The sequence below is a fragment of the Oreochromis aureus genome, linkage group 6, assembly GCF_013358895.1.
Source record: "Oreochromis aureus strain Israel breed Guangdong linkage group 6, ZZ_aureus, whole genome shotgun sequence".
Taxonomy (NCBI): Eukaryota; Metazoa; Chordata; class Actinopteri; order Cichliformes; family Cichlidae; genus Oreochromis; species Oreochromis aureus.
The window spans coordinates 37,172,837-37,186,708 of record NC_052947.1 but is presented as its reverse complement, the minus strand read 5'-3'; the positions used below and the strand labels follow the sequence as shown (position 1 = coordinate 37,186,708).

The 13,872-nt window shown below is 42.1% G+C and overlaps 1 protein-coding gene across 2 annotated transcripts in view; it reads left to right on the top strand.

The window, feature by feature from the left end:
* Positions 1 to 13,872, top strand: part of card14 (caspase recruitment domain family, member 14) — a 20,564-nt gene extending 6,692 nt beyond the window's left edge. For both annotated transcript variants that reach the window (XM_039613786.1, XM_039613785.1), the window contains 17 exons: positions 1,312 to 1,467; positions 1,565 to 1,684; positions 1,981 to 2,106; positions 5,555 to 5,704; positions 5,788 to 5,907; positions 6,836 to 6,936; positions 7,391 to 7,446; positions 7,874 to 7,934; positions 8,392 to 8,608; positions 8,693 to 8,819; positions 10,593 to 10,833; positions 10,938 to 11,001; positions 11,109 to 11,229; positions 11,660 to 11,824; positions 12,264 to 12,382; positions 12,652 to 12,767; positions 13,218 to 13,872. In XM_039613786.1, coding sequence (XP_039469720.1) covers positions 1,312 to 1,467; positions 1,565 to 1,684; positions 1,981 to 2,106; positions 5,555 to 5,704; positions 5,788 to 5,907; positions 6,836 to 6,936; positions 7,391 to 7,446; positions 7,874 to 7,934; positions 8,392 to 8,608; positions 8,693 to 8,819; positions 10,593 to 10,833; positions 10,938 to 11,001; positions 11,109 to 11,229; positions 11,660 to 11,824; positions 12,264 to 12,382; positions 12,652 to 12,767; positions 13,218 to 13,425 — 2,268 coding nt within the window. In that variant the 3' untranslated portion in view covers positions 13,426 to 13,872. The remainder of the gene's footprint in view (positions 1 to 1,311; positions 1,468 to 1,564; positions 1,685 to 1,980; positions 2,107 to 5,554; positions 5,705 to 5,787; positions 5,908 to 6,835; positions 6,937 to 7,390; positions 7,447 to 7,873; positions 7,935 to 8,391; positions 8,609 to 8,692; positions 8,820 to 10,592; positions 10,834 to 10,937; positions 11,002 to 11,108; positions 11,230 to 11,659; positions 11,825 to 12,263; positions 12,383 to 12,651; positions 12,768 to 13,217) is intronic.

Below are 13,872 nucleotides of genomic sequence, written 5' to 3'. Positions count from 1 at the left end.
TTGTTCCTCCCACAAGTCTGCAAATCTTGGAGAAGTATAGCGCTAAATTGCTGCTGTTTTTGTGTGAGGCAGTATGCAGGCATGATCCACTCAGGAGTGAGAGGTCATTTCGAATGTGGTCGTAAAAGTCTTTTTTTTCTGAGTAACAAAATCTTCCATTATATTTGCCAGAAACATTGTTTCCAAGTTGATTTGTAGCTGGGTAAGAGAACATTTTGTATGACAGTAAATATTCATGTTTGAAAAGACTTTTTTTTAAAAAACAACTCTTTTAATTTATTGAGAGTTTAAAATAACTCAGAGTTTATCCTGACTGTGTGAATGGTTTGGTCAGGACTGACCCCAACCGCTCGGAGCAGATGGCCCCGCCCCTCCCTGAGCCTGGTTCTGCCGCAGGTTTCTTCCTGTTAAAGGGGTTTTTTCCTTCCAACTGTTGCCAAAGTGTTTGCTCATACGGGGTCATTTGATAGTTGGGTTTTTCTCTGTGTGTATTATTGTAGGGTCTACCTTATAATATAAAGCGCCTTGAGGCGACTGTTGTTTTTTGGGGGGGCTGGATAAATAAAATTGAATTAAACTGAATTGAGCTGATGGGTAACAGAGAACTTGTTGAAAGGAGACCACAAAAAGAGTCCTGTTTACTTCAATCATGCAAGGATACCAGAACTGACTTCAAATCATCAGAACTGTTTTGTCAGAGTCATCTCACCTCTGTTGTTTTCCAGCTGGTCAAAGTCATTTGATGAAGAGAATATATTTCTCCTTTACTAGCATCTCTCTATCATTGAATCTAAAATCCTTGTCCTCACATACAAGATCTTGAAAAGTCAAGCTGAGGGTATTTAAAAGTAGAATAGGAAGCAAAGCCTGCAGCACTCAGGCCAGAAGGCCTCTCTCCTGTGAATCCAGTTCCAAGTTTGGATTTCTCTACTTTTAAGATTAGGCCTAAAACATTCATTTTTGAAAAAGCTTGTAGTTAGCGCTGGATCAGATGACTGTGAACCTTCCCTTAGTTGCTGCTGCTGCTGTGGGCTTCTCATGATGCCCTGAGCTTTTCTTTTCCCTTCACTGCTTCTCTCTCTCCTTGTTTTCACACAACATTATTGCGTTTAGTTTCTAGTAAACTCTGAACCTGGTTGCTTCCCACTGCCACCAAGTGCTTGCTCATGGGGGGATGGGGGTCATCTAATTGCTGAATTGAATTGAATTGTCTCCAGTGCCTCAGATTTACTGATTTACTCTCTTTGTTTCTTACCACAGACTATAAAAACATAAAACAAGTCAAGTCTTGTTTGTCTTGTGTGGTTGCAGGTGTATCAGCTGCAGACTGAGCTGCAAAATGCCCAAGCAGAGAATGAATTCCAGAGGCAGCGGTCACTCAAGTCTGTTTGTCCTGAATCACCGCAGCTCCAAGATGAAGTCAGGAGCCTGCGCTGCCAGCTGGTGAAGGCAGAAAAACTAGACCCCGTGAGAGCATTTGTTCTTTTTTTGTTTATCACTTAGACCATTTTTCACTCATATTCGTTAGAAGGTGAAATCTTATTTGCTGTTCCTGTTGCATCAGGCTCGTCAGGACATCTTGGCCCAAGACCTGGCAGAGGCCATAGACAGTCAGGTGGAGCTAGCAGAGCAGCTCCGATCATACAGGGAGGAGAACGAACAGTTGCTCAGAGACAAAAAAAAGGTGTGTTTGGTTTTTTTTTTCCTTCAGTGGTTACAGTAACCGGACCAGGAAATGTCATACAAATTTAACCAGTAATCTCTGATGGAAAGTGACCTTTTCAGACTCCCACTCAGCAGCATGATGGGCAAAAGTATTCAGCCGCTACTAGGACACTAGAGTTATTATTACCTAACACTAATATGAAGAAAAACATGAAACCATGAATACCACATAATTCTTTATGTAATAATTGACTTTCTAATGTAACATAAGCTTAAAATTAAAGCTAAATTGGAAAATATGCGTGTATTTGTCAGCTCTTGGATCAGAACGAGTCTCTGAGCCTCCAGGTGCAGCAGCTGACTCTGGACTGCAAAATGCACCAAGAGAAGAACACTGTGATCCAGAACCAGATGAAAGCTCTCCAGGCCGAGAGAGACCAGGTAAGGAAGTGGTACCAGTGCCTCTAATCAATCTGACCTGCTTTGGTAAACAAATTTCACATTTCACATTTTCAAGCTGCATTTTTCAGTTTTAGACTTTACTTTTACAGAGAGCATCGGTTTTGCTCTGGTTCACTGTCGTCTTGTTTCAGTGCTTCACTGTCAGATATTACGCCGTTCTTCTGTAATTGTCTGTTGTGTGTGTAGGTGTGTGTTTATGTGTCTTTGATAAAGGACACAGTGTACACACCTCTCTGTTATAAACAATACCTTTTCTTTTTAAAGGAGCGAATTCTAGTTTTTTCTAACATGTATGTTCTTACCTTCACATGAAACCATCGTGAAGAAATGACTCACTTTAAAGTCATTTAACATCAGCTGTCGTTCACTTGAACCCTTTCCTCCGAAAACAATGAAATGAAAAATTCTACCACACCCTAAAAACTGTCAGATTGCATTTAACAGCATTTAACTGCTTCACTGAAGCAGAGGAATTAGATTGGTTAGACAAGTCTCGAGTGCGATGGTGTGACGCACACACAAGCTCCAGGAATGCAGGTGTTGAAGTTCCATAGCACAGAATAATTAAGATCAAGACAGTACCTTCAATTATATAACTACTTCTTTAGGCATGACATATTCAGACTTACGCTGCCTATAGTTTGGCTTTGCTTGTTTTTTAAAGAAAAACTTTAATCTAGTGTATTTTGAAATTGTTTAAAAAAAATTAAAAGATAATTAACTAATGACAAAAAGACTTACTTTACCTCACTGTGCTTTGTTTTCTACATGTATATGTATATTTGTATTTATTTGACGCTGCGCCCAACATTTCCTCTGAGTTTTCATAACAAGTATTCTCAAGCAAAGAGGATAAAAATAATACTCATATTCCTACGAGTATTTCCTTGGAGAGTCGTGTTAGGCATACAGATGTCCATTTCAGTGTCTCAGTAAGAAGCTGTGTCACCAAATGCAGGTTTATCACATTAAAAGTTTAATTGTTCAGGTTAGCCCAGATAGAAGCTCTTTAAATCACTGATTTTTCTCCCTTTTTCCAGTTTTTGAATAATGTCTGAAAATGCCAAAACATAAGAACTTTTTTTTCATGAAAATTATCAGAGCGTGATCAAAGTATATCTTACACACCTGAAAAATATAACTGACACATTAACTATTTAACAAAGCTGTTTCCCAAACTAGAGCTTCTGATGCTCTTGTCTCCCCCAGTTGTGCCTTAAAGTCTCCCACTTCCTGTTCCACTTCTTGTTTTCTGGTGGTGATTTAAAACATAATTGGACAATAGCTTTCCTAATAATGAATTAGTAACTCATTGTGCCATTGGAACACCACAGAGATGCTTTCCACAGCATGTCTTTTATCCTGTCTTCCTTCGCTCACCCCAACCGCTCGCAGCAGATGGCCCCGCCCCCCTGAGCCTGGTTCTGCTGGAAGTTTCTTTCTGCTAAAAGGGAGTTTTTCCTTCCCACTTTCACCAAATACTATCATCCCAGACATTCTTATAGACAAGCTGGTAAACTTGGACTTCCACCCCTCCACATGTGCATGGATCAAAAACTTCCTCACAGACCGTTCACAATCAGTCAAGGTTGGCAACCAGCAATCATCCACCCTGTCGCTCAGCACTGGCTCACCACAGGGATGTGTGAGTCCACTATTATACACCATCTACACCAGTGACTGCACCCCTACGCACCCCTGCAACATCATCATCAAATTTGCAGATGACACCACTCTGATGGGGCTCATCACCAACGATGATGACACCGCCTACAGGGATGAGGTCCAGCGGCTGTCAGAATGGTGTAACTACAATAACCTCACCCTAAACACCAAGAAAACCAAGGAAGTGGTCACGGACTTCCATAAAACAAGGACTGATCCTCCCCTCTCCATAAAAGGTGACTATGTGGAGAGGGTGTCCTCCTTAAGTTCCTCGGCACCCACATATCCGAGGACCTATCCTGGTCCACAAACACATCAGCCCTAGTAAAGAAAGCCCAGCAGCGCCTCCATTTCTTGAGGGTTCTGAGATGGAACAGGCTGCAGACTGAATTCCTAGTGTCCTTCTACCGTGCCACTATCGAGAGTGTGCTGGTGCACGCCATCCCTGTGTGGTATGCTGGTTGCACAACAGCTGACAAGAAGAGACTACAGAGGATCATCAGAACTGCAGAGAAGGTGATCGGCTGTCCACTCCCCTCCCTGGACTTAATTGCCAGCTCAAGATGTCTCTCCAGAGCCAGGGCAATTATAAAGGACCACCTCCATCCTAACCACCACCTCTTCAACATCCTGCCTTCTGGAAAAAGGCTCAGATCCATCAGGTGCAAAACCAACAGACTAAAGAACAGCTTCTTCCCGTGGGCTGTCAGAACTATTAATGGAAACTAAGAGTGTGTAAAGACTTCCCCAACACATCCACTCTGACACTGCTGTTGATCATCTATGTGCAATATCTCAGTCTTTCCATGTTCTGTGCAATATTTTTGGCTCAAGTGCAATTATTTTGGTCCCAGTCTGTTTCAATGTTTCCTACACATACACCATGTATATAGTTCCACTCACACATGTATATATATACACTGCTTTTTATTTTATTCTATTTATTTTTTTATTTTTTTTCCACCTTCGATGTATATTGGTTTCTCTTTTTCTTACTTTAGCACCTTTGTGGTCCAGCTACCCAATTTCGCTGTGCAAGAAACTGCACAATGACAATAAAAAGCTCTAAGTCTCTAAGTCAAAGTGCTTGCTCATGGGGGTCATATGATTGTTGGGTTTTCCTTTGTATGTATTATTGTAGGGTCTACCTTACAATATAAAGCGCCTTGAGGTGACTGTTGTGATTTGGCGCTGTATAAATAAAATTGAATTGAATTAAATTGAATTGAATTATACCTTATATTTCATTAAAAACTATAAATAATTTAATATAATTATATTAATCATTCATTTAAAACCGATCAATTTGATGTCATAAAGAACATTTCTAAGTGTTGTGTTTTGGTATTTATATCCATATGAGGTTTTTCAAGTGAGTGATGCATTACTCACGATGACTTGGAAATACAGTACTTCTATTTTTAAGTTTCCATCGAGTATTGTTCCAGAGGTGTGTTTGCTGAAAGGTGTTGAAAATAGATCGCTGTCTGCTGTTGACGCCGCTTTGACAATCGACTGCATTCCACATGCTTGTATCCAAGCCAGCACGTACTCTCCTCGGGGACACGTGCAAGTTATGTTGATATGTTACAGATGGTGCATGACGGGGTTTTTTAGTTGTGGTTATTAACGCTTTGTGTTTTTTATATGAGGCCTAAACTTGGCTCAACTGTGTCTGTGTGCCTGACTAAGAATCAAAGTAGTTTCATGCGTAGGCAGCTAAACAACCTTAAATGACTGTCAATCATCCATGTGCTTCTAGGCTTATCAGTCCAGGGATGAGGCCCAGGCCATGATCGCACGTGTCCTGGCTGAGAAGGACACCCTGAGGTGCCAGCTAGTGGAGCTACAGGAGAAGGTGTTCAGCTTACAGACCAAGCGCAGCTCTACAGAACTGCACCAGAGCTCTGAAGTAAATTTTTTAAACACACATGTGCTCAGATATGCATGCTAGGAAAAATGCTATTAATGACTGGCTTCATGTCTACCTTTAAGGAGACGGAGGGCGGCTGGGACAGTCCGAGTTCCAGCAGTGATGAATGCCCCGTATCATGTCGACGCAGACTCTGCCGCATGGATGCAATTAATCCTTCAATGGTTTCCTGTAATTCGGAGGTGTGTGAGTGTGGGAAATAGCTGTGAATTGCTTGGTTATTTTTTTTCCCACATGTAAAAATATAATCATGTATTTTAAATCTGATGTTTTTATACAGCCCTCCATTTTAAAGAATAGAGTTAATACAGTCACAGACAAGGATTAGGGTCAACTCGCAGAAGTTAGATGAGGTGGAGGCGAGGCTGTGGCTGGCTGATGTGTGTAGACTGGAATGATTGGTAAGGAGTCATCTTAGGCAGAAGGAAAACAGTGCAGACAAAAAGCAACAAGAGAAACTAGGGCTTATTGTCTAGCGGCCCGATGAACACTGTAGCCACTTTGGTAGACTCAGTAATGCAGTGAGTAATGGATGAAATCTACAGCTGCCAAGCTGAATAGACAAAGAGTAGGTGTGGCCGGTCAGGTAAACAGTGAGAGTGACTACAGAGCCACACCTGAGCACACCAACACAAATCCCTCTTTTCTTCCTCTCGCTGCCAGCAGAGGGTGGTTAGGTTAATTTCTAAAATGGACAAAATCTGTAGGATGCACCTACCAGTCACTGTTAGTGCTTCCAACAATGCACCTAACAGTTTTATAGTGGAAACTTTTTCCCATGAATAAAAGTTATTTATTTATGGCATTCAACTGCATGCAACCAATATTAAATTGGGTGCTGGCACATTATCAGTGGGAAAAAAGGTGAGATGGAGACAAGACCAGGCACTAGTGACAACCACCAGTGTTCAAATACAAACATGTGTAATCAAAGCCTGATAGCACTAATAATGAAAAACCCTGGCATATCAGTTAACCACAGTGCACAGAGTGGCATGTTCCTGCTTTCTCATTCAAATTATACCCTTGTGACATACTGTTACTTTTCTTGCAGTCATGATTTTATGCTCTGTGTCTGTGTGTGCCGTGTATTTGTACTTGTGTTGGAAGTGTGAAGATGGTGCTACGTGTAGCGTGCGATCCCGAAACGCTGAGCCTCCCAGTCCGGAGTCTCTCCGCCGAAGGAAGGAAATTCTGTATGCAGAGAGCAGGTATGCCTGTGTTTCCTAGAAGTGCATCTCATAATTTCTTACTGAAATTGTGAGATTTTGGGAAGCATTTCACTGGGACGGATGAATGAGCAGTGTTGCTGACCTCTGCATTCCTTTCTGTGTTTATATGATGGCAGCGTTTCAGGTTGATTACTGATTTACAGCAGTAAAAGAAAGACAGAAGAAAAGTGCGATCGAGAGCTAAAGAATGCAAATTTGTTTAGGAGCCTCAGAAGTTCTATTGAAATCACAAACTGAGTAGACTTTATATACCTTTCTAAGTGTTTTGCTGTTGTCATAGCAACCCACCAAACCAGTCTGTAGACGTTAGCTCCATTTATCACACGCTTCTTTGCGAAGTAAACTCAGTGTAAAATGCATACTTTCATTGTTGTGTGCATCCATATTTGTTGGCTCTGATAAGGGCGCTTCTCTGTATTTCTTTTTCTTGTAGCTCAGAGGCAGCAGAGACTGACAGTCTATTGGATGACTTTGTGTTGCTCCCCAGCGGTGTGTATTAAAAGCATTATTTTTCTTTAAATTACTGTATATGTGTACAGAGATACTAGAAAGAGACCTTCTTTCTTAGCTTTTCTTCTTCCTCTCACCCACAACTGGAGCGGCAGATAGCTGCCCGTTCCTGAGCCTGGTTCTGCCAGATTTTTCTTCCTGTTACAAAGGAGTTTTTCTTTCCCACTGTCACCAACTGCTTTCTCTATTCTCCATATTTCTCATAGGGGATCATCTGATCATTGGTGTTTTCTCTCTATTATTGTAGTACATTCTTTACCTTATAGCTGTTGTTTGAGGGGAGTTTCATTAGCTTTTGTCCCCTGTTGTGTCTTTGCCAGCATAGAGTGACACATTAACCCCGACACATTATTTCCTGGGAAACAACCCTGATGTCCAATCATTAAACACTCTCTCTTTTGTCCAGTGGTGAACGAGGGCATGCAGACATTCAGGCTTTCCTCTCGTAGGAGGTCCAGCTCTCACAGGTGAGACAGTGACACAAATTTTTTAATAGAGTTAGATGCTACTGGACCAAAAGGGTATGGACACTTTTAAGGCCAATCATAAATCTAATGCAGGTTATTAATCACGAAAGAGGGACATACAGGACATTGTTGATCACTAGCTGGTGAAGTGAAAAAAACTCTTCACCAGTTGAGAATTTTACACCACAATAAAAAACATCCTCGGTGTCTCAGATCACATTCTTCCACACTTACTTCTTACACTTAGTAACTTGGGAACATATGCCTGTTTATAAAACAGTGCTCTACAAATAACCGGATATTGTACTCAAATGTGAGTCTGGACAGCTGTAGCAAAATCAGTCCAGGAGAGCAGGTCCACTTTCTATTAATCCCAGTGTGCAGGAATAATTTGTAATCAATAGTGATCAATATTTGCTAAAGAGCTTGAATAACTTCCCTAATTTTCTATCGTCAGCCTGTCAAGATCCTCAGTCCCTCCCTTCCTGATGCGTTCTCGTCCAAAAGCGATCCGTGTCAGTGGCAGAGTTCTCAGCATCTCCTTCCAGGGTGAGGCGCTGCTCAGCCAGCTGGCAGTAGTGGGGGGCAATAAGACGGGAGTGTTTGTGCATCAGGTGACTGAAGGCAGTGCAGCTCACACGGTTGGCATCAGCCCCGGGGCTCAGATAGTGGAGGTAGGTGCAAATGCGTGTGTAAAAGCAGTTTTTCTCCTTATCACCTGTTGTGAAGGTGAGTCTCACCACGCTGTTGGTCTGCAGGTGAAGTACGAGAAGAATCAGAAGGCTCTGAGGATGGTGCTGGAAGATTCCACTTTAGAGGAAGCCATGTGGGCTCTTGGCCAGGTTGCAGGCATCTGTCATCTCTCCCTCCGCCCCAGGCAAGATGGTACGTCATATTTCTTGTACTGATTCATCGAGAACTTGCACATGAATTGCATCCGATTTCCATATAACTTGTACCATAACCGGAACACCATTTTACTGTAACCCTGCATCGCAGCCTTCTATGTAGCTTGGCGTGCCTCCTGAGAAATGTGACTACATGTCGGGTCAGTGCATACCACAACCACTTGAAGGCTGCGGTATAGGGATAAAAAGAACTTCCAGTTGCTATGTAAGTTAGGACGTAAATTTCCCACAAAGTCTTAGTCTCATCATAAATCACTGATATGCCATTTTAGCGGAGATGTTAGATCTCACTCTGTGACATGTCTGCAGTCTTGAAGCCAAATTGTTCTCTGTTATTATTTTTCTTCCACGCTATCATCTAAACTTACTGAAGCTGTAAACATACCCATAAACATGCAAGAGTATTGGCAATACCGTATTATACTTTGTGTTTGTTTTACACGCATAGCTGCAAAATAAGACTTTATGGTTACAGCTGACTTCAGGAAGGAGGCTGCTTTGGTTGACATTAAAAGGATGCCTGACATGAGACATCTCCTCATGAGGAAGTAGAAACTGGATATGATGAACCTGCTGTAGTCATAAGGGTGTGTTTGTTTTGAGTCACGCAAAGAATTCAGCTCTGAAACCCTATCATTTTGAAAAAGTAAACCACATTTTTGGCACGTATCCAAAGACAGAACATATTAAAAAGGAGGTCCTGCATGGTTGATATAATAAAATGATTGTTTGTGTGTTATTCCCTCTCCTTCACGCGTTGCATCACAAACTGGTCTTTTAAATGTTCTCAGCAGGTTATTTATGCGTGTACAAGAACTCAAAGTTCTCATGTATTCAGAAACCACACCTGATTTGATTTCCTCGTCTTCTTCCCCGGGGCGATCGTGGCTCAAGAGTTGGCAGTTCGTATTGTAATTGGAAGGTTGTCGGTTCGAGCCCCGGCTCCGACAGTCTCGCTCATTGTGTCCTTGGGCAAGACACTTCACCCGTTGCCTACTGGTGGTGGTCAGAGGGCCCGGTGGCTCCAGTGTTTGGCAGCCTCGCCTCTGTTAGTGCGCCCCAGGGTGGCTGTGGCTACAATGTAGCTTGCCATCACCAGTGTGTGTGAATCGGTGGATGACTGAATGTAATGTAAAGCGCTTTGGGGTCCTTAGGGACTAAGTAAAGCGCTATATAAATACAAGCCATTTACCATTTGTGCACATCTGGCCCACTCTGGCTAGGATGCTACTTTGTAACTGCACCCTGGCAGACCACTTCTGCATTTTCACTATGACCCTCAAACTATCGAGTAAAATCTTAATTTTTATTGCGTGGATCATTGCTCGCGAGGAGAGCAGGGTGTTCAAGAAAATTCCGTTTGAAGGATTGCTGTTTTTGCTACTCTGGAAAAGCTCCAGCCCTCATCACAGACACACAGGTGTAAGTGATCAGAACAGGACGAGCTTTGAAGGGGATCTGATAAAATAAGGTCTAGTATAGGTTTAGATTTTATCGGTGAAGTTTATAAATACATCTTTACAGGTAAGGCATGTGCTTATTTTGGGTGTGAGGATTAAGCACAGAAGGTAATAAAGTACAGTTACCATGAAGGTATATTGTTCTTTAAACTTGACATTATGGCAGTTCTCCATCACTGGGATATAATGTAGAGCATGTACAGCAACTGACATCAGTTCTGAATATCATCCACATGGTGTGTACTGCAGAGTGTCAGTCAGTGGTTTAACGTCCTCTTCTGTCTGCTCAGACTACGAGGCGCTGCTGCAACAGCTGCAGAGCAGTGAGACATCATCAGGAGACTCCTTCTACGTACGTGTCAACATGTCCCTCGCTGCCGGCCCCGGAGGAACCCTGGCCGTGTCCTGTAACGACATCCTGCATGTGACGAACACGCGGCCCGCCGGCATTGACGACTCGTGGTGCGCCAGTCACGTTCACCCGTGTCAGCTGCTGGACCTGCAGAGTGGAACTGTTCCCAATTATTACAGGTTGGTGCACTGATGAATGAAGAGTTCAGGTTCACAACTGTGCACTCTTCAGATTATTTGAGAATGGAGTCAAATCACTACTCACTGATTTCTTGATGTCACAGGGCACAGCGGCTTCTGATTCGAGCTATTGAGGACATGAGCTTTCAAGCAAAGAAGTCTGAAAAGGTAAGAATAAATTAAAGCACTGGTTTTTTGTTGCTTTGTTTAGTTTTTTTTCACAAATTACATCTTTCCTCTAATTAACTCCCTGGAATATTCTTCTGCTTCATCAGGGTGAGCGTGTGATGACCCAGAATACGCAGAAGACTGTGAGGATTGTCAGCACTGGGCGCCAGGGCAGGAACCCACTGTGGGTCAGCGTGGAGGAGGAGAAGAGCGCGAGTGCAGAATCAGGTACAGTAACCCCAGTGGTCACAAAAGAGCAGAATTCCTCAGGGCCACATATTCTACAAAAAGCCAGTGAATCTCAGCATTAGAGAAAAATACTTACTTAGCAGTTTTGTTTTAATTAGTGCAGAGCTACAAATTACAGACGATAATAAAATTAAGAAATCAAACATCTAAAGCAGTCATGTAATTTTTAAAGAACCTCCAGATTGTGTAGAAATCTGAAGCGTCAAATGACAGGACACTACTTTGGGCATGCACTGCTGTTAAAAAAGGGCGATGATGGTGCCTGTTAGATTTAAGTTTAGGTCAGCATTTTACATTTAGCTGTGACTTTTATTCTTACAATGCAATGCCACTGAATGTCTTTAAATTGAGATTTATGGAATTATTAGTGAGATATAAACATTTGCACTGTCTATTCCTTCCACTGTAGATGCAACATCTGCACCCAAAAGTTGTGTAACTCTCATGCCCTACACCCTGGTGACGCCACGCTATCCGCCCGTCTGCAGGCCTGTCCTGCTGCTGCCCTCGGTGCTGGGACGCATCCTGGACAAGAAGCTGGCCAGCTGGCAGGGCTTTCAGCTCTGTGAGCCTGGTAAGAAATGCTGTGTCGATATAAGCTGACATGAAATCTTATGTGAATCTTGGATACAGAATAAACAGCTGAAGACAAATTGTTAGATAAGCAGGAGGGACACGGTTTCCTGAGCTGACTCATGTTTTATGGGTGAGATTGCTCATACACCTCCTACTCTATTTCCGATTTCATGCTGTAATGGAAGCTTAGTAAATAACCGGTCTCATACTGTACAATGAGATAGGTTTGTGGGTTACTGTAAACCAGGAAGGAAATAAATATCAATAAAAGAAGGACAGCAGCCATAAAGTGTAAATCTTTACCATCATTACAGCAACACAGGCGTAGAATATTTAGAGGAAATAACAGGCTACACCAAACGAAATCCATTAATGTGTGTTTCCAATAATACACAGCATTATCTTGAGTGTTATAATCTCTTTCCTCTCTGCTTCAGAGGTGCTGAGCTCCAGTGAGCATGCAGCCCAGCTTCAGAGGTCTGAGATCCTGGAGGAGGTTGAGCAGGGCGGGAGCCGCTGCTACACCCTGCAAAGTGTTGAGAAGGTCATGAAGAAGGTCAGTGCAAAGAAGGAAGCTGTGGCCAACAAACTGTGTGCAATGCTAAAGAGATGATGGCCAGTTGAGCCACAACTTTTGTACAAATATGAATGAGATTTATGTTGTAAACATTACATTTTGGTTATCTGATGACTTTAGCACCATCATCAGGTTTAAACCAGTATTTTACTTTATCACAGTGCCAGAGATTCTTTAAAATGTATTTCATATAACAGCACTGCACTTAAATCACACTTAAGCCAATTTTCTTTATTTATAACCTGCAGGGCATCCACTGCGTGCTGCCATTAGGCCTCGACTGCGTGCGCCGGCTGCAGCGCTCTGAGATCTTCCCCATTATCATCTTCATTGGCCAGTCTGCACGTAGCGCACGTAAACTGAGGTAGATTCGTCTTCTTCATCTCACGCAATACTGCCTCATGCCTCTGATATTACATTTTTCTTCCGATCGTAAGCAGCGAGAGAATGCGAGCTTGGGCAAAAATAATGAGTCAACATTTTTCCCGGAACACCTTCCCTGTTTTTCCAGTTAGACTCCATGGCACACAGATTCATTGACAAATATCTTAGAGTTGTAAAATAACTTCATATTTTCAGACGAGTAAAACAATATAGAGTATAGAGTTTAATAGTGAAATCAATTGTTTAACTAATTTCACCTTTATTACTGCATTAATAGCAGAGACAGGAAATCAGGGAGACATACAGCAAAGGGACCTATTATTATGAGCCCAGTTGTAGGTGTAAAGAAATGTGCTGATATTACTTCATGTTAATACAAAAGTTCATAAAAGCAGGAGGTTATAGTTTATTTATCTAACTTTTACGTTAGGTCAAAGCTGCACCGTCACAGTCAGACGGAGGAGCAGCTGCTGGCGTGTTCGAGGAGCGAGGAGCCGCTGCTGGACAAGCTGCCGTGTCTGTATCACAGCGTGGATCCAGAATCCTGGTGTGACCAGACCTCCCTGCTGACCAGCCTGCGCACCATCATCTGGGAGGAGCAGAAGAAGATTGTGTGGGTGGAGCCTGACCTGTGGTAGGGCAAGAAAAGGCAACAGAAGAAAAACTCAGAACATTTATGTAAATAATGTAAATTTCTTAAAGGGCTTCTTGTTTACTGGATCATTAAAAAACACATTAATATTAAAAGAATAAATAAGCTTTACAAGAAAACCTTTTGTAAACACGAGTATGTATCTGTGATACTTTATGAGTAACTGGAGGACCATTTAGTGTGCATGTAGCTGCATTACTTACTGAGAAACATGTTCTACGCTGCACATTGCCTCCTTTTTTTGACTTATTTGTTTAAAACAAACATTTGTAGTGTCCTCTAAAGACACAGGTTTTCTCATGAAACACACGCTTGTATTTACTGCATCCGTACAAAATGTTGTAGATAATTTTTCATTTTCTATGTTTTCTTCCTCACATGCTGTGTTTTGTAAGTCACATCCTTGATTTAGAATAAAATAATAATAATCTGA